The sequence below is a fragment of the Pogona vitticeps genome, chromosome 1 (genome assembly GCF_051106095.1).
Source record: "Pogona vitticeps strain Pit_001003342236 chromosome 1, PviZW2.1, whole genome shotgun sequence".
NCBI lineage: Eukaryota > Metazoa > Chordata > Lepidosauria > Squamata > Agamidae > Pogona > Pogona vitticeps.
In genome coordinates this window covers 280,699,765-280,719,287 of record NC_135783.1, presented here as the reverse complement: position 1 = coordinate 280,719,287, position 19,523 = coordinate 280,699,765, and the positions used below count along the sequence as shown (strand labels likewise).

Genomic DNA, 19,523 nt, shown 5'->3' with positions numbered 1-19,523 from the left:
AGGGTAGTTGGTTCTAAAGAAAGGCCTTGTCGTGACCACCCAATGGATTCCTTAACTTTTGTGGATATTTTGGCATTCCTACATGGCAGGCTTGGTATACAGGCTTAAATGCTTAACCTTCTGAATGTTTGATAATTCTCTGGAACACTGAATAATTGGAATGACTCAAGGCAGTGGAAGGGGTACCAGGCAGGAAGATTCCCCCAGGCATCAGCACATCCAGCCCTCATGGAATTCACTCACACTAGGAAAGTCTTGGCAGTATGGCTGATTGGTTAGAGAGGGTCTCTGACCCAGCCATAATTCTGACAAACCACAAAATGTGTAGTAACAAAATGCTGGGTGTCCTCCCTCCTGCTCAAAATGCAGGCATACATATTTGTCTGTAGGGTCTTCTTTCTCTTTTTTTATCTCTCTCTCTCTCTCTCTACATGTTATCTATGTTTTGTGGCCTTCCTAGCAAGGTTCTATTGGCCAGGTTATAACCGAAGTCAAGCTCAGTAGGCCAGGAGCAACACTGCCCAAGGCAGGGAGCAATCCAGATCTACTGTGGAGTGGAGACTCAAGCATTCCTAAGTTTCTGTCTGCAAGGTTACCAGGCAACAATAGGAAAGGCTCTCTCGCTCTTCCTCTCTCTCTCTCCTTTTCAAGCAGTTATAGCAGGTAATTTATAGCTTGTTGTTTTCCCACCAGCAGTAGGAACAAAAATGGGACATTCTGCAGGCAGGACCCAGCAAATTTGGATTGGCTAGGCCCAAAGCCACTCTATAGAGAGGCCTTGATTGCAGCCCTCAGTTGTGGAGATAACTAGTTTACTGCCCAACAGTGCTTCCCACACGGTGTGTGCACGATTAAAAATGGAAAGAAGGGGGTGGGGTGGGGGAACCACCAATCACCTGCTTTCCTGTCCACAACCTGCTTCAACATGCTCCAATCTCTTTTATTTATTCTTTTAAAAACTTTCACAAGCCACACATCATTCTGAATTTAGTGTGCCACAAACAGCTTAAAATTTTGCCTAATTAATTTCCACTGTGAGCTAAAAGATGTAAAAACGTAAAAAAAACAAGCTCCAGAGGGAATTGTGCCCTTTCAGAGCAGAACAATCTCTAATTTGGGGACCCCATTTCAAACCCAGAACCATGCTGGTACTTATGGCCATACCTTATCCATCCGATCTTTCTGCACGCCGTATTTCCCGCCAAATCCTTTAGAGTAGTCTGAAAACAGGAGAAAAAAACTTATTGAAGGCGGTTGTCTCTATCCTCCATTGAGATGTTATCAAATGCAGAGGAGTGCTACACGGAGCAGCATGCACAGAAATCCCCAGGATGACTGCAGCCAAGCAAAAAATAAAAATAAAAAAAAAGATTAAATGAGGAGGTGCAAAAAAGATATATACTTGAAGACTTCAGCAGAAGCATCAGCATGTGTGAAAGATACAGCAGGCCAGCTTCATGCTTCCCATTCCTTGGCTGAAATGGTGAAATGACACTGGGTGATTGCTGGCAGGAACCAAGCAAAGAGAAACATTCACCCTCAAGCCAGGCCCGATCCCACCATTTTGGCTACACACCACTTCTACAGCACAGCCTTCAATTACTCTACCATGTTGCTAGAGAGGCTTTGTGAACCACAATATTCTGGATTCTGAGAGATTCTGAAATTTCAGGGCACCACAGGCCATTTCTTGTGTCATATTTTAAGGGCCGTGAAAACAGAAATATTGGTCATATTGCCACTAGATTTCAGAACATCAAAGGCCTGTTAGCACAGTACAGTTAAATGGAGGACACACAAGTTTCTACAAGACAAACACACTAGAAAAATTGGAGAAGTGAAAAACTCTAAGACATCAGTCCTAACATCTGTTTTTCTTTGCTCTTATGGTCACCTTGCCTTATTTTTAAGAAGAACAAACTATCTAGGTTGCCTTGTGGTACAGTGGTTAAATTGCAGTACTACAGTCAAGACTCTGCTCACAGCCTGCATTTGATCCCAGCAGATTCAGGTAGCTGGCTCAAGGTTGACCCAGCCTTCCAAGGTCAGTAAATTGAGTACCAGCATGTTTAGGGTGGTCAATGTGTTGCCTGCATAATTATATTGAAAACTGTCCAGAGGGTGCTTTAAGCACTATGGGGCTGTCTGTAAGCAGCACACATGTTTTTTGGGGTGGTGGGGTGGTGACCAGACTGATCTTTCTAAAGAGGCAAAGCTAGGCAAGGTCTGTTATATTCTGCTGCTCAGCATGTGCTCTTAACGTTTTTTTTCAACACTGCATCTGAAGAAAGTGATGGTAAACATTTTCATTTTTAAGTTGTAAATTACTTCATCTTCAGTAACGCTGGCTTCTTGTTTTAGCTGCAGAAACCTTAGTTAAAACTATGAGAGCCACAATCTGCATCCCCCATGAGGACTTACTGGTCAAGCTATAACTAGTCCAGATCAATTGTGGAGTGGAGGGTCAAGCAAACTTTTCTTACTTTACTGACCTGAGGTCCACTTGCTAGAAAGGTTGGTTGCCACTAGCTTAAATTTCTCAGGGCCCTATTAAATCTTACATTGATGCATTTACACAGGTTGATTCAATGAGAAAAATGTTGGCCAAGGATGGCCTGTGGCACTGCAGGCCTCTCCATGTGAGCAACGTAAGTCTGTGTTAGAAGTGGCTGCCCTGAGTAAGAGTGACAGCTGGAAACTCTGCCTTGCTGCGATTCATGCTTCGCTAGTTTCTCCTTGTAGTCAAACCCCACAGCTGATGGGTCCTGCCTCTCTGTTTGAACACCGAATTTCCCTCCGAAACCACTCTTATAGTCTGAGAAATCCAAGAAAGAGAACCAAGAGGAGAAAAGGAGGGAGGGGAACGAGAAACACATTTAGACACAACATACATGAGTCCAAAGACAAACTCTTTAAGAGCACCTCTGAAGCTTGCAAGGTAGGGGAAAAGTTTAAACACTTCAGTTGTTTTATATATGCGTATTCCTAGACTGTTTTGATTAAGAACCAAACCACACACTGAGAAATATCCTACAACACAGACTTTTCTAGACAGTGTCACTTCACACAAGGGCTAGAAGAAACCATAAGTGTGTTCTGCTACATACATGAATCCAGCACAGTATGAAAAGACTGTGTTAAGGTTTTCTCTGACACACCAGTTTTCCAAAAGCTCAGAGGTATTTTTGACATAAAAAAGATTTTAATTTCTTTCCACACCACTGTAGTCTGTGATTATATAAGTCAGACCCTTTTATTACTCTGAATCTTATAGTCCGATTATGAAACTATGAATGACATTTTCACAATAAGCTCCAAACAACATATAATGTTGCCAATAGAGTGGAAAATGTTATGGATGCACTCACATTTAGTCAATGAACAGAATATTGCAATGAACAGCAAATGTATCAGAACAAGTCAAGTTATTATTTTCACTAAGAACATCTTAGGAAGAGGAATATATCTTAGGTTCCTAAGCATGGCTCAGTGAAGACAAATGTGGTGCCTCCAGTCAGACAAAAGACTGCAATAATGAATTCACTACAACCACATCAAGTCATCAGTTGGTGGTAACAGGGCAGAGAAAACCCACAGAAGCTGTCTGTAGCCAGCTAGCCAATCTACTGTAGGCCACTATTCGGAGATGGAAAATATTCATTTCCGGGGCAGCTTTAACTCCCAGACTCTCTCAGCCAGCACAGTCACTAGTCTAGAAAACAAAGGTCTGCCATCATATCTAAGGTATTCCCTTATTGCTTCTCAAGATAGAGCCTGGAAAGGCTATTCAGGGAGCGGCTGGGGACAAGGGATTGTGGTGGGGGGTTCAATATTCGACACATTTAACAGTTTAAAAATTAGCCAGACAGACCAGTATTGATATAGTTACACAATTCTCCTTGTGTGAACATTATTGCATGAACACAACTCTGAGCACCAGTCATTAGATATGACTAAATCATTCTGTTGTTTCTTGTTTTGCAAGACCCTAAGCAAACAGTGGCTGATAGCTGGTTGCTTTGCACAGTAAGTTGCAACTAGAGTAGGCCTACTGAATCAGTGGGGATTTGGTGAGTCAACTCCTCCATAAGTTCCACTGACTGAAATGGGCCTACTCTAGTTGAGACTAGAGGAGTCACATGTCAATTAATGGAATGTAAGGAGTTGTTGACTCACTGATTCTATCGGCCTCCCTTAATGTGATTTACTACTCTAGACAATAGGATACTAGCCAGTATGATTTTGACTAAACCACTGAAAAGGAAAACTACAAATCGCTGAAATTAAATACAGCATTTTTCATTGCAATTACTTCTATCCCTCAGCATGTATAATCAGTATGAGTTATGATTTTAAAAAATCAATATACCTTTCTGAGATTCATGTAGTTGTACTTTCTCCTGATGATCCCAACCAAGAGCACATTTGTCTTGTCTGTCCGTCTGTACACCAAACTTTCCACCAAAACCTTTTGTATAATCTACACATAGAAAAGTTTACAAAGTGTTACTAGAACCTCCTTCCTTCTTGAAAGCTAGCAGGTACTAGATACAAAGGATGCTTTGTTTCTTTTACTTATAAATGTGGGAAGACCAGCCAGATGTAGGAGAGGGACTCAGAAGGAGAGTATGGAGTGCACACCTTTCTACACTGCCATACCAGCTCTCCTCAAGTCACTGAATTAGACTCTGTTGTCGTTAGTTGCCTTGGGCATTTGGATGGGATTAAGTGTACACATGAATGAAGAAAATAGAATCTGGTCAGAATGGAAGAAAGACATTTTGGAATATATTATGGGCAGAGGCTGAAAAAAGAAAGGAACTTTGAAACAGATTTTTCAAGGTTCGCTTGTACTTCTAAATGCTGATGGCCTCATCTTATGCGAGAATGTTTCGTCATGCTAGTAAGTTAAGCTTAAAGAAGATCATTCACATGCAATTTCATGGAATAAAATTAAAATAAAAACCTTTCTGTGATTCATGTTTTTCAGTTTTGCCTTGGTACTCAAAACCAACAGCACTTTTGTCCACTTTCTCCTTGTCCACACCATATTTACCACCGAAACCTTTAGAATAATCTGGAGATAGAAGCAAAAAGAAATCATTCATAACAGTACATACTAAGATACTAGACTGTTTCTTGTCACAGCTATTTGACTAGACACTGAGGTTCACCACTTGACCGAAAACCTAAGTACAGGCATGTATGTGTAAAAGTACTACCATGGGTGAGCTGCAACAGAGGGAACTTTTAACATCAACATCTTCAGGGGAAGTAATCAAACACTCACTTATGAGTAAGTATATGCACCAACTGATGAGACTCTTGGAATTATCATTAAGCAGCTAGGAGGAAGCCACAATGATCCATTTGCTCTTTACCCTCCATTTATGTCTAAATCCAACAGCTAGTCCCAACCTGACTAATCAAATCAGTGGGGTTTTACCAAGTGTTGACCTACCATCCAGCAACTGATTCAAGTTGGGACTAGCCATTGGGTTTCAGGCCCTGGAGTATCTATTCCCACTGCCCACTTCAACCACAATATACTGCACTCAAAAGGAGGGCCATCAATGATTGCCTACTAGTTAATAAAAATAATCAGATACCATCAAGTCAATTCTGGTTTATGGTGACCATTCTCAGGGTTTTCCAGGTAGAGAGGTCTCAGAAGTGGTTTGCTATTCCCTTTTTCTAGTATTGTTGTAGGACTGTGAAGCTTGCCCAAGGCGCTACTTGCAGGAGGCACAGTGGGGAATTGAACTCCGAACCTTTGACGCTGCAGCCAGATACCTAAACCATTGAGCTATCTAGCTTCTATTTAAACATGGCTAAATACTGGGTTGTGTTACATTTGTATGGGAAGACAAAGTGATAGGCAGACAATCAGTCCTACACCCTAGCCAAGATGAATAAATTCAAAGAGAATCTGGATATAGGACACAAGTAAACTTGTTCTGAAATACACAAAAAGCACATGCTCTCATAATGTGGCGATTACAAGCTCCATCTACACAGCACAAACAAACAAACAAAACAGTAACAGTACCAGAAACAACAAACAAAACTAAAAAAAAGTGGAGCTGTAGATTTCAGAGCACAGACCACATGATATAGGCACGATATCACTTAGAGGGCTTGACAGGAGGAATAAAATAATAGAATAGTGAGCTAGATAGTAAGTTACTTATAAAATAATTAACATTAATCATTAAATAAATAATAATGGTAGATGGGGAGACTGTGGTACAGCCTAGAAACTGCCCTTGATCATGAACTACATTGTCCAAGAAAACCCACCAAAACAGTGAACCCTTGAAGAAGTAGTGCCAAGCTTGACTTGATGTGCTTGACCTAGCTTTATCCTATGGAATAATCATATGGTAAGGGTAAAGGTTCCCCCTTGACAATTTGTCCAGTCATGTCCGACTCTAGGGAGCAGTGCTCATCTCCGTTTCCAACCCATAGAGCTAGTGTATGTCCGAAGACAATCTTCTGTGGTCGCATGGCCAGCGCGACTAGACATGGAACGCTGTTACCTTCCCACTGTGGTGGTACCTATTTATTTACTTGCATTTCTGCATGCTTTCGAACCGCTAGGTTGGCGGGAGCTGGGACAGGCAACAGGGGCTCACTCCATTGCGTGGATTCGATCTTACGACTGCAGGTCTTCTGACCTTGCAGCACAGAGGCTTCTGTTGTTTAACCCGCAGTGCCACCACATATCTTGGAATAATCATATAGCATTGCATAAATGTTTGGTGAGAGGAATCAGGAATAAGACTGGGACACATACATGACTGGTATCTGGACAGAATCCTATAAGGACTGTGTTTTGAATTAATCTTCTAGGGAATATAAGATATAAGATACTGGTCTGATACACAAGCTTTCCAATGCCCAGAAGAAGGAAAAAGACAGGAAAGACCATTCCTATTACATGGTCAAAAGAAAGTTCTCAGTGTTGTGAAAGAAGATCTACTAAGACGCACAGAGAACTCTAGAACAAGGACCTCCTTCCCCAGTAATAGATACATATACGGAATTTGCAACCAACAGATATGAGTATGACTTAAGATCTAGAAATGTCTATGTGGAAGACCCTACTACAATCCAGAACAGAGAGCTCTGAATTAACATCCTCATTGCATTCCTTCCCTGCAGTTAATATACAAGTTAACTTATAACAAAGTCTTACTGTATATCCATGAAGCTTCTCAATCAGGTGAGGTTATCTGGAAGTTGAGCCATGGCAACTGGATTTCTTTCTTCTTAGGTTGAAATGTTTCACTACTCATATATTCAGACCCCCTGGTCTGAACAGGATTGTTAGAAGGACAAAGATCTGGGGGTGAGGGATACTCCCACTTCTGCAGTCCTTCTCCACCCATTATCATGGGTCATTAACAGTGGTCTTTCTGGTGTGTGTGGTCCTAATCTTTCTGGGGATGGATGAAAGGGCAGAATGATAAATAGGAGACAGATTGTATCTAAGGCCTCCACCCCTGTTGAGTGATGGATTTTCTATATGCACATGTAGAACTTCCCTCCATCCACAGAAAGATTAGGATCACACACACCAGAAAGACCACTGTTAATGACCCAGGACAATGGGTGGAGAAGGACTGCAGCAATGGAATTTTCACTCACCCCCCCTCCTTTGTCCATCTAATATCTGTCTATTCAGACCAGAAGGAAGTGAAACCAACCTGGAGGATATATGAGGGTCTCCTACCAATTCTACTCAGGCTGAAGAAGCTACTTGGATGAGTATTGAAACATTTCAACCTAACAAGAAAGAAGTCCAGTTGTCATAACTCAACCTTCAGGTATGTCTTACTGTGTTCAGCGATGTTAATTCCTGTGTGTGTGTATGAGAGACTGCAGTTCTAGCTTTTAGGCATCATATATTGAATACTGACCCAAATGGTAGAGATGTGGGATCTGAAATATTCTGGAAGCTAAAGAAAGGAATGATGATGTATTTGAGTCTTATGTACGTTCAATCTGTGAATGCTCTCACATGAAATTCCTATTTATTATTATTTTATTTATTTATTGGACTTATATACCGCCCCATAGCGCTACAAGCACTCTCCGGGCGGTTTACAATTTTAATTATAAAGGCTACACATTGCCCCCCCAGCAAGCTGGGTACTCATTTTACCGACCTCGGAAGGATGGAAGGCTGAGTCAACCTTGAGCCGGCTACCTGGGATTTGAACCCCAGGTCGTGAGCACAGTTTTAGCTGCAGTACAGCGTTTTAACCACTGCGCCACGAGGCTCTTAATGGCCGGCAGATGGTCTTTAGCTCCTTCTGGGTGTAGGCACGATGGTCTGGTGCAGTCCCAGGGGCAGCTCCGGCCTGTAAGCTCTCTCCCCCCCTAGGCCAGGTGGTTGATGTTGAGAGGGGGTGAGGCAGCCAGGAGCAGCAGGCCGCAAGGCCTGTAACCACAGAGGGAGATCCAGCAGGGGCCCAACCACAGACTCACTGCCTCTCACACAGTGAGCTATGGTCGGTAGATGGTCTTTGGCTCCTTCTGGGTGCAGGCACGATGGTCTGGTGCGGTCCCAGGAGCAGCTCCGGCCTGAAAGCTCTCTCTCTCCCCCTAGGCCAGGTGGTTGATGTTGAGAGGGGGTGAGGCAGCCAGGAGCAGCAGGCCGCAAGGCCTGTAACCACAGAGGGAGATCCAGCAGGGGCCCAACCACAGACTCACTGCCTCTCACACAGTGAGCTATGGTCGGTAGATGGTCTTTGGCTCCTTCTGGGTGCAGGCACGATGGTCTGGTGCGGTCCCAGGAGCAGCTCCGGCCTGAAAGCTCTCTCTCCCCCTAGGCCAGGTTCAACATCCCTTGAACAGATAGACTCAAGGTGACCGATGGGACAGGGGAGTCAACCTGGCAGGGTTATTCTTACATCATGAATGTGAAATTCATGATGTAACAGTTAAAAGCCAACTGACTAGTGAATGCTTATGTTACACACACCTGCACATACTTGGACAATAGTAAACAAATCTTGGCTCATTATACCAAAAAGTAATAACCCTCTTACATGTTCCAGTAACATCACAGAGATATTACGTTGCTACTAAGGACATATTTTCAGAGGCCATGCCATAAACTTTCTTTCAACTTCCTTCAAAAATAAATTTAGTTGATTTTTAAAATTAGTCTCATGTGCGTGCGCGTGCATGTGTGTGTATCTACTGTGTGTATCTACTGTAATCTATTCTACTTTCTTCTTCTGCTGCTGCTGCTGCTTTCATTTTTATGTAATAGAGCAGGACAGGGCAACTGTGGCTCTCCAAGTATTTTTGGCCTATTAAGTCCTATCAGCCTTAGCCAGGATAGCCAATCCTAGGGTGTATGGGATTCCAGTCCAAAACATGGAGGACCACAATTGTTCACCCCGGATACAGAGGAATGGTTTAATTTCGAAATGTTTGCCATAAAATGGCTAGAGCTTGTTAAAGAAATAGTGGGATAAAATTAAAAACAAATAAAGGACAAAAACCACCATTCGTCTTACATGGAATAGACGTATTGAAATTAATGGGGCTTAGTTTAGTTTTGCCTAATAAGTCCTATTCATTTCAGTAAATGCATTTTTGCACAACTAATATAGACTTTAATCCAAATTCTGACAGTGCTCTAATACATCATTTCTTTTTCTGTCACTGTAGTAATTAAGATTTTCTGGTCAAACTCCTATTTCTGGTATAACATAAATAGTATAACTTTTGGCAATGCAATGGTCACATATTACAAAGTCAATACAGACATTTCTGTTGTGTAGGAAATCACACTAGCCAGCTTGCAATAAATAATGTCCACACTGACTTTGTAGGTTGTACCAATTTCCCACCAAGTGTTATGCCACCTCAGTTATGCTAACAACAGGATTTGGGCCTCTACTTAAAAAAACAACAACAACGTAAAGCTTCTCAGCATTTATAACATTAACAAATTTGGAGTTGGAAGTGCTCTTTGTATCATCTAAACCATGGGAACTAATGCCCCCTTGAAAATGAACCGATGATACATACATGAGGTGAATCTGCCCCTAAATCTGTGAAGAGAAGAGATGTTCTACGAGCTAACATATCACAAAAAATTAATGAGCATACCACAAGTTACTGAATTTTTGAAACAAACCTTTCTGTGATTCATGCTTTTCTGTTTTTCCTTGGTAATCAAATCCAACAGCACTCTTGTCTACCCTGTCAGCCTGTACTCCATATTTTCCACCAAATCCACTTGAGTAATCTGAGAAGAGAGAACCAAGGAAATTGGTATTTTGTTGGACATCATCATAGCACCATCAGAAATGGAAAGAGAACTGATAATACTTCTTTCAGTAACATTTAGCCCACATGTCACATCTGTATTTGCCTAATTTCATATTTATCACCCCATGGTTTTATACTCATTCTCTCTCATGGAGCACAGAGTTAAAATCACTGGACCTTACACACACACACACCCAAAAGTGGAAAGCTGGAGACATTCCTTTTTATTTCAGTTCTTCCTCTTAGAAATAATAAAGATTGGTTAATAGAGTATTAAGGTGCATGTTTTTGGAATTCAGTGACAACTAGAGCAGGAATATTATCAAAAAGGGGATAGGAAAACTTAAAACATGGCGCACAATTTCATCTCCTTGATTCAAGTAACACGACAAGTACACAGGATTGCTCATGAATATTAATCAAGATTGCATCTCAACACTGCCATTTAGAAAATAATTTTTTAAAAAATCTATAGTATATTGTTCCAGCAGTTTCAGTCTCATGGCACCCTCATACATAATTCTAGAACTTGCAGTTTTGTGAAGTCTTTACAATGCTGGAAACTGGCCTGATTCTTGCTTGAGAAACATAGATATTCAAACAATTCTTGTTCAACAGTGAAGAGAGCACTGCAGGTTATCCACATGGATGGGCCAGGCCTCTACCATAACAAATATTGACAGAATGAGGACTTTGTGCCTAGTCTAACTGAGCTGGAACAACTTCCCTCCTTCTCATCTACTGAGAGACTGTTCAACTACATTTCCAGCTTGAGCAAAAAAATTAAAATAAAAAAATGGGCATACTGTACAGGAATTTAGGGGAACTTCTTAGTGGGAAATATTTGATGGAAAAGACAATAATGCTAGAAAAACTTGAAAGGAGCAGTAAATGAGGAATTGTTGTTATTGCTGGACCAGAGCATGCCAGGCCCTCCTGTCTTTCACTGCCTCTCGGAGTTTGGTCAAATTCATGTTGGTAGCTTCGGTGACACTGTCCAACCATCTCATCCTCTGTCGTCCCCTTCTCCTCTTGCCTTCACACTTTCCCATCATCAGGGACTTTTCCAGGGAGTCTTCTCTTCTCATGAGATGGCCAAAGTATTGGAGTCTCAGCTTCAGGATCTGTCCTGCCAGTGAGCACTCAGGGTTGATTGTTACATACAGCACTGATGTTACCTGTCTGTCATGGGTTTGGAGGGAAAGTTCCATCCTATGGGGAGTGGAAGGCGGGACATCAGGAGGAGGGGCTGTACTGTATATATATGTGATGCCTGTGTGGTGAAGTGGAGACGCTGGGATGTGAAGAAGCAGCAGCTGGGAAGAAGAAGCTGGTGTGGGAGTCTGTGTGTCAGACAGGGTACTACTGTGTGTCAGAGTACCAACCTGATAGGTTCAGGTGTCTGTTGGTTAGCCAGAACTGATAGGTTCAGGGTCTGTGCTTCAAGTTAAGGGTTCTGTGTGAACCAAACTGTGTGTATGTATGAGTGAAACTAAGCCACGTTACTATATCTTATTCACCTGATCATTTTATTTTGCCTGTGTGTGATTTAAATAAACCTTGTTCTTTTATTTGTTTAAAAATCCATCCCTGGTCTGTGTGACTTCTTATAGGGAATGGTTGGTGGCAGCTTAGTTAACGTGTGGCATATCCCAGTAGGTCTGGGTTTGTCACATTGATTTCCTTCAGAATGGATAGGTTTGTTATCTTGGCAGTCCAGGGGAGTCTCAAGAGTCTCCTCCAGCACCACAATTCAAAAGCAGCAATTCTTTGGCGGTCAGCCTTCTTTATGGTCCAACTCACTTCCACACATCGCTACTGGAAAAACCATAGCTTTGACTATGCAGACTTTTGTCGGCAAGGTGATGGCTCTGCTTTTTAAGATGCTGTCGAGGTTTGTCATCGCTTTTCTCCCAAGAAGCAGGCAACTTTTAATTTTGTGGCTGCTGTCACCATCTGCAGTGATCATGGAGCCCAAGAAGTAAAATCTGTCACTGCCTCCATCTCTTCCCCTTCTATTTGCCAGGAGGTGATGGGATCAGTGGCCATGATCTTAGTTTTTTTGATGTTGAGCTTCAGATCATTTTTGCACTCTCCTCTTTCACCCTCATTAAGAGGCTCTTTAAGTCCTCCTCACTTTATGACATCAGAGTGCTATCATCTGCATATTGGAAGCTGTTGAAATTTCTTCCAGAAATCTTAATTCCGGCTTCGGATTCATCCAGTCCTTTCACATGATGTATTCTCCATATAAGTTAAATAAGTCGGGAGACAATATACAGCCTTGTTGTACTCCTTTCCCCATTTTGAACCAATCAGTTGTTGCATATCCAGTTCTAACTGTTGTTTCCTGTCCCACATATAGGTTTCTCAGGAGATAGATAAGGTGGTCAGGCACTCCCATTTCTTTAAGGACTTGCCATAGTTTGCTGTGGTCAACACAGTCAAAGGCTTTTGCATAGTCAATGAAGCAGAAGTAGATGTTTTTCTGGAACTCTCTGGCTTTCTCCATAATCCAGTGCATGTTAGCAATTTGGTCTCTAGTTCCTCTGCCCCTTCGAAATCCATCTTGTACTTCTGGGAGTTCTCGGTCCACATACTGCTGAAGCCTGCCTTGGAGTATTTTGAGCATAACCTTGTTGGCGTGTGATATGAGTGCAATTGTACAGTAAATGAAGAATACCAAACATGAAATGGATTGACTCCATAAACAAACCACAGATTGGAGATTGCAAGAACTGTGCAGTACTCTTAGTGACAGGACACTTTGGAGGCTGTTCTTTCATAGAGTCACCACAAGTTGTGACTTGACAGAATGTACCAACACCACAGCAAGACAGTAACTTCTGCAGTACACTTAAAAGCAAGGCCTTGAAAAAGAAAAATCCATTGCCTACTTAAAAACTAAGTTTTTCTACCAAATTAGTAGTGATTAAAATCTAAGAGTCTCACACACTTTCTTCCCTCCATCATTTATCAAGCACAGCAGATCAGATCAGATCCTTCTTCACACAACTTGGCATTACAACAACAAGGTACAGCAAGCCTGGAACTTGCATTCTCCCCCTCCTTTGGAATAGACATGACAAAGAGTTCAGAAGCTTCTGTTTATATTTTAGAATAAATTTTGTTTATTTGGGTACAGATGTCAAGAAAGGCTATGGTTATTATTAGCTGCCTATTTATCTCCTACTGATACAACTGCTGCAACTGCTGTGGGATATAAGAAAATTACGACATTTTATTTTACTGACTCTGTGTATATTTGCATGAGATGCAACTGTGAATCCAAGAATGGAATCTTGAATCTTGCTAAATGTTATTCGACCACCAAAATCCTTGTCTTCCTTTCTTGCTGCTACTGAAACAGCACCTCCATTACAACACTGCCCATACAGAGTTCAGCTTTTGTGTACCTGGAGGCAAACTCTTCAAATCTTAGGTGAAGGAATACCACTTGAGAGTACATTAACAGATTACTGGCTGTTGGCAGTGGAGGACAGGAAGACATATGGTTGCAATGTGAATCTAAGTGGTTATTTTACTAGACTGCCAGATCCAGAACCCTCAAAACACTATTCATTCAAAATCTGAAGGGGGGGGCACAGATTCAGCCAAATATGAGCTAGCTAAACTCTGTTATTTTACCATTGTTACTCCACTTCGTAATCCTCCCATCCCCACCACCATGTACCTTGTTACCCAGATGTTGTGCTTCACACATTTGAAAATATAGACTTCATGAACAAAGGCTCAAGCTGAAATGACGTTGCTAGTGTTAAAGGTGCCACAATAGTGTTATTGAGGGGTGTTTGCTAGTTTGCCACTTAGGAGTAGTTCATAAGACAGAAGAAAAAGACTCTACTGTTGGAAGATCCCATATCATTTATCTCCCCTTTTTTAAAAATTTATTCTATCCATATCATTTGTTAACTGCTGCTCTGAACAACAGAACAGACAGACCTGTTTCTTTTGCTCTCATCTAAAGCAGGGGTCCCCAACCCCCAGGTAACAGACCAGTCTGGGTCCGTGGCCTTGGAAGGACTGGGCTGCCAAGACAGATTTTCAACAGACAAAGTAATGTGCGCGTATGCACATGTGCATGTGCACTCTTCTGCCCACCGACACTCCCGCATGCACACACACTCACCTGCTCCCCAAACGGATGCCCGCCCACCTCCTGCATGCATGCACACAACCCCCACCCACCCCACACCAGCAAGCATGCTTCCGCATGCACGCACAGATGCATATCTACATACACGCACCCTGCATGCCCGCACGCAGCCCCATGCCCACCCCCCAATTACACAAGACGCTCTCCACCCCAGCCCCAGTCCGTGGGAGAATGGTCTTCAACTAAACCAGTATCTGGTGTCAAAAAGGTTGGGACTCACTGATCTAAAGAGAACAGAGTAGAATCCTGCAGGTGAGTAATATTTGTTTGGAATTGTACAGACATTCCTCAGAATGCCTTTACCTCTCTGAGAAGCATGTTTCTCCGTTTTCCCCTGGTATTCAAATCCCACAGCAGACTGGAAAAAAGAATAATAGGTTTGAGCATGAAGCGTAAAATTATAACTGATGAGCCACTATAACTGGTTTTTTTTAAAAGACAGCTATTTGTTAAAGGCAAATCAACATGTACACTATCTTTAATGATATCAGATAAGGAATTTCACAACCAAACATAATGTATATTAAAAATCTCAGCGAATTACTTTCACTACAAGTTCCTCCATGTATCTTGGATCAACTTCTCAGCTTTGTTTGCAATACGCCAAATCTTTCCTATGCATTCTTTTCTATGATTAAATAATATAAACTATTTATTATTTGTGAGGATTTTAATGCCACTTATTTAAACAAAATTTACTCATATTTCTCTTTACCTCTTGAGAAGTATACCCAGAAATAAGCATCACATTTTAAATAAAAAAAAAAAACAGGACAGGAAGAAAGAAAAACATTTTTCCTTTAGGATCTGAACTGGCCACAAGGGAAGTTAATTCTAGAAACACAAACATTAATTTGGACATTTACCTGGTCCACTCTATCAACTTGCACACCAAACTTCCCACCAAAACCTTTCACTGAGTCCACCTGGGAGCAGTGCTTAGAAAGCTTGGACTGATACTCATGACCAACAGCAGACTGAAAGAAGATTTTAAAAACACATTTATTACATCATGCATATACTGGTTGGGTTATAGTATTACACATACTCTGGTTCAACTTTAATCTTGAATAGAGATGAAGTTTAGATGAAAACCCACATAAAATAAAACAATTCTCCTCTTTCATCCATTACTTCTGTCAATGGCCCAGACCTAGCCAATGAAACGTAACCAAAATGCAGGAATTGGAATGTTTGGCCTGAAAATTCATTTTAAACAGTAGGCATCAACAAATTAATTTATTACTGTTAAAGTCTAAAATGGATTTTTAAAATGTATTGAATTAGCACTATTCACATGTTTATTAAATTACTAGTTTTCAAATGAACTGTGGAATTTGCAGAAGATGGCACATGGAGCATCACCATCAAGCTAAGTGGCCCGTCTGGTATTGCCTTTTACTGGATATAACAATCAATTTCATACCCCCTCAACACTTTACTGAGACATTCATTGGCTTTGAGTTTTCCATAGATAATTTAGTTTGACACGTACTTTTAAAAGTCTGTATTTGGAGCAAGAATAGCCTTTGACCTTAAGTAGAGGATTAAGACATTATAATTCACATAACCTCTGCACTAAGCACAGCTGTCTTTGGAGACGTTTCTGAAGAAGTTGGACATAAAAACAAATTTCAAGTTATTCTATAATAAGGTTCTTGCCCTTTAAAAGAGCACGCTCCTGCTCTTGCTACAGAAAAGAAAATACAATATAAAAACAACTTTAGAATTTTCACCACAGATTTCAGTGTTTATGAGACGGGCCAGATAAATTATCTGAGATTAACCCCCATTTGCAGTCCATGGCTGTTTTTCTCCAAATGCAAACTTCTAAAAGCATTTCACAAATTACATTATTTCTAGAAAACAGAAAGTCACTAGTTTTCAGTTGTGTCAATGGTCCATAGAGGTAGTGTGTGGTAAAAAATTGGATACAGTGACCTGTAGACAGCCAAGTGACAATATAAGGCAAGGAAATTTCACTTCAGAAGACTGTTCTTTCCAGATAAGCTTCTATATTGCCGTTTTAAAGATGACTTGGAAGTTGTCTCAGTATTATTGACTCTGTAAAGAGCAGCCTTTTGTTACCGGTGCATGACCGCCTCTTCCTCATGCAGTGTGCTCACATTAATATACTTTCTGCAGAGGGCACTCCAATTACTTTTATCCTTTTTAGAGAGTTTAAAGTACATTAAATAACAAAAGCTTAGCTGTGTACTTAAACCACCACCCCCTTTTATTTCAAAGTTAATTGCTGAAGACTGAAAGTAGTAAAATCATGAACAGGATTTTTCATCCTGATTCTGGGAAGGCTTTTAGTGTAACAGTATAACAAAATTAAACACTAATTTAGAATGAAATAAATTGTATACAATTTTCCCTTTTCAATGCAAACGTGATCAAATTATTCTAAGCTTATTATCTTTTCACATGTTAATCCTTTCCCACTAATTTCTCCCTCTCTTCCTATGTCCCCTAGCATGCACAACTCACTATTTCATTGACTGAAGCCTTTCTGCTTCCAAGAAGTCAGTGATAAAGTCAGCGTACTAGCCATATTCTTGCAACACAATCTAGAGATGCAAGCAGGCCATATGATTGCCATTAAACATTACACATTTCCATCTGCCCAAACTACTAAACACTGTCTGCCCTCCTTGTTGGTATGTTGACCAACAAGCACCTTGCAAAGTTTGAGAGGATTTCAGGAACACTTGTATCTCCCATGTGCAATGTGTTGTATTATGTCATGATGTTCTCCTGCAGAAAGCCCCTACCCTTCTTTTCTCAAAGTCTTTATCAAGCTTTAACAATTTCCTCCACATTTGGTCTGCACATTTTTATTTCTGCAGGGCAAAAGAGATAAAGTGTATTTTATTCTTTATCAAAGAGCAGCTTTTCTAGTGTGTGGTTTACAATTTCCACATTTATTTTTATTTCATTTGTTATTGGCATGGGAGAAGAGGAAAGCAAAATAGACTTCTGTTTGGAATTGCTAGAAAACAAAACAACTGTATTTGACTGCAGCGTGGTCACATTAAATTGCACTTGGCTTATATAAAGTTCAGGCAGCAGATCAGATTTTTTTTAAAAAAACATGAAAGCGACACACTAGAAAAATCATAACCTATTTCATCAGCTGAAAGGATTTCAGTTCTGACCAAGAGGTATTTCCTCAAACTCTGTATTCAGAATTAACATACTTTGGGATTTTTTTTTCTTCTTCATCAAGCCTACAATGAACTAAAAATAAGTCCTCTGGGGTTGCTGCTGCAGGTCTCATATCATAAAACAATTCTCTTTCCTTAGTTCTTCAGTATCAGATGACACTGGCTGCAGAGACAACACTCTTTATTATAGTGACTAAGAACCACACAAGTGGAAGTAAATGTGGTGGTGCTGGTGCGTGCATGTGTGCGTGTCCTCCCCAGGCTCCCAGATTTTAGAATACAGGATTCGATTATTTTAATCTTGGACATCTAGTTCTCTTTCCCACTCAGTAATAAAATATATATGGGAAAAAGAACTAAATGTCCAAGATTAAAATAATTGAAGCCTGTATTCCAAAATCTGGGAGTGAGAGTGAGAGTGGGAGTGGGAATGAGAGAGAGAGAGAGAGAGAGAGAGAGAGAGAGAGAGAGAGAGAGACAGAGACAGAGACAGAGACAGAGACAGAGACAGAGAGTATAAAAACCCTAGGTTCTTTACCAAGAATGGACCCATACACTCTTAGGTTCACTTCTCTTAACTAGAGAAAGTTGGAAACAACCTTGATAAATGAGAAATGGAATCAGAAGTAAAATTCTGAGTTTTGGGGCACTTTGTTGGAAATCCTACAGTTGATCTTTCCACAGAGTTACCAAACAAAGAACTGTTCAGTGTGACTAAGGGAATGATAAGAATCTGAGAATCTTCTCTGTGCATATACAAATTCATTTTCATAATCATGCATGTCTTAGGTTAGCCTAATGTTATATCTAACACATGAGGGACGTGATGGGGCTGTGGGTTAAACCGCAGAAGCCTCTGTGCTGCAAGGTCAGAAGACCTGCAGTCGTAAGATTGAATCCACGCAACGGAGTGAGCTCCCGTCGCTTGTCCCAGCTCCTGTCAACCTAGCAGTTTGAAAGCATATAAAAATGTGAGTAGATAAATAGGTACCACCACGGTGGGAAGGTAACAGCGTTCCCAGTCTAGTTGCGCTGGCCACGCAACCACAGAAGATTGTCTTCGGACAAACACTAGCTCTATGGGTTGGAAACAGAGATGAACACCACCCCCTAGAGTTGGACACGACTGGACAAACTGTCAAGGGGAACCTTTACTTTATCTACATCTAACACATGGTTGACATCAAGCACCAAAACTGCACGTTTTGCTACTCTTCCCTGCTGTAACTGTATACTTAGCCATTTTACAGAGTGTTTTCTGTGTTTGCCATCAGCATGTAAAATAGAAACTGGGAGGAAAAATACACATCACTGTAACACCAGGACACCCACAGGTTATACCAGCGATGTCACAGAGGACGTGGCTAGACATACAATGACCATCTTGGACAACAGTTATTTGTATAGTGTAATATTTGGTTTGGCCTCCCAAAACAAAACCAGGTCCTTGAGCTGTATAAGCAATCTCTCCTTCCAAAAATTTGTGGTTACATTTCCATCCAGAGGAACACACTCCTCCACGCGGGGGAAGAAAATGCACAGAAAAGTAAGGACCAGCCTGATCTACTGCTGATCTACACACAGTGACCAACATCCCCCCAAACACCCCTTTGGCAAACAGTAATGCTGTGTCAGTTATTTTCTGATTTCAGAGTGCTCACTTGATTTTGGAAGACAAGTAGACTCATTCCTGTTAGAACCTGGCTGAGGGACCACCAGGGATCGTAGCTGTAGCTAGTAAAGAATTGACCGCACTGGGAGAGAGGGACCAAAGGTCTGATTCCTATGTGTACACAGAGACCTTCTATGAGGGCAGGAGTTGATGGGCCACAACCCCTCATTTCATGTAGGCTATCTTTACAGAAAGCTGCTCCAAAGAAACA

At 41.2% G+C, this 19,523-nt stretch overlaps 1 protein-coding gene across 2 annotated transcripts in view; it reads right to left on the bottom strand.

The window, feature by feature from the left end:
- CTTN (cortactin) overlaps positions 1 to 19,523 on the bottom strand; it is a 48,206-nt gene that overhangs the window by 17,518 nt on the left and 11,165 nt on the right. The window contains exons 5-11 of one of the 2 annotated variants that reach the window (XM_072985926.2): positions 15,337 to 15,447; positions 14,774 to 14,828; positions 10,160 to 10,270; positions 4,967 to 5,077; positions 4,370 to 4,480; positions 2,705 to 2,815; positions 1,165 to 1,220 (exon numbers count right to left, since the gene is read on the bottom strand). In XM_072985926.2, the coding sequence (XP_072842027.1) occupies positions 1,165 to 1,220; positions 2,705 to 2,815; positions 4,370 to 4,480; positions 4,967 to 5,077; positions 10,160 to 10,270; positions 14,774 to 14,828; positions 15,337 to 15,447 (666 nt within the window). The remainder of the gene's footprint in view (positions 1 to 1,164; positions 1,221 to 2,704; positions 2,816 to 4,369; positions 4,481 to 4,966; positions 5,078 to 10,159; positions 10,271 to 14,773; positions 14,829 to 15,336; positions 15,448 to 19,523) is intronic. The other variant, XM_072985927.2, reaches the window with a different exon arrangement.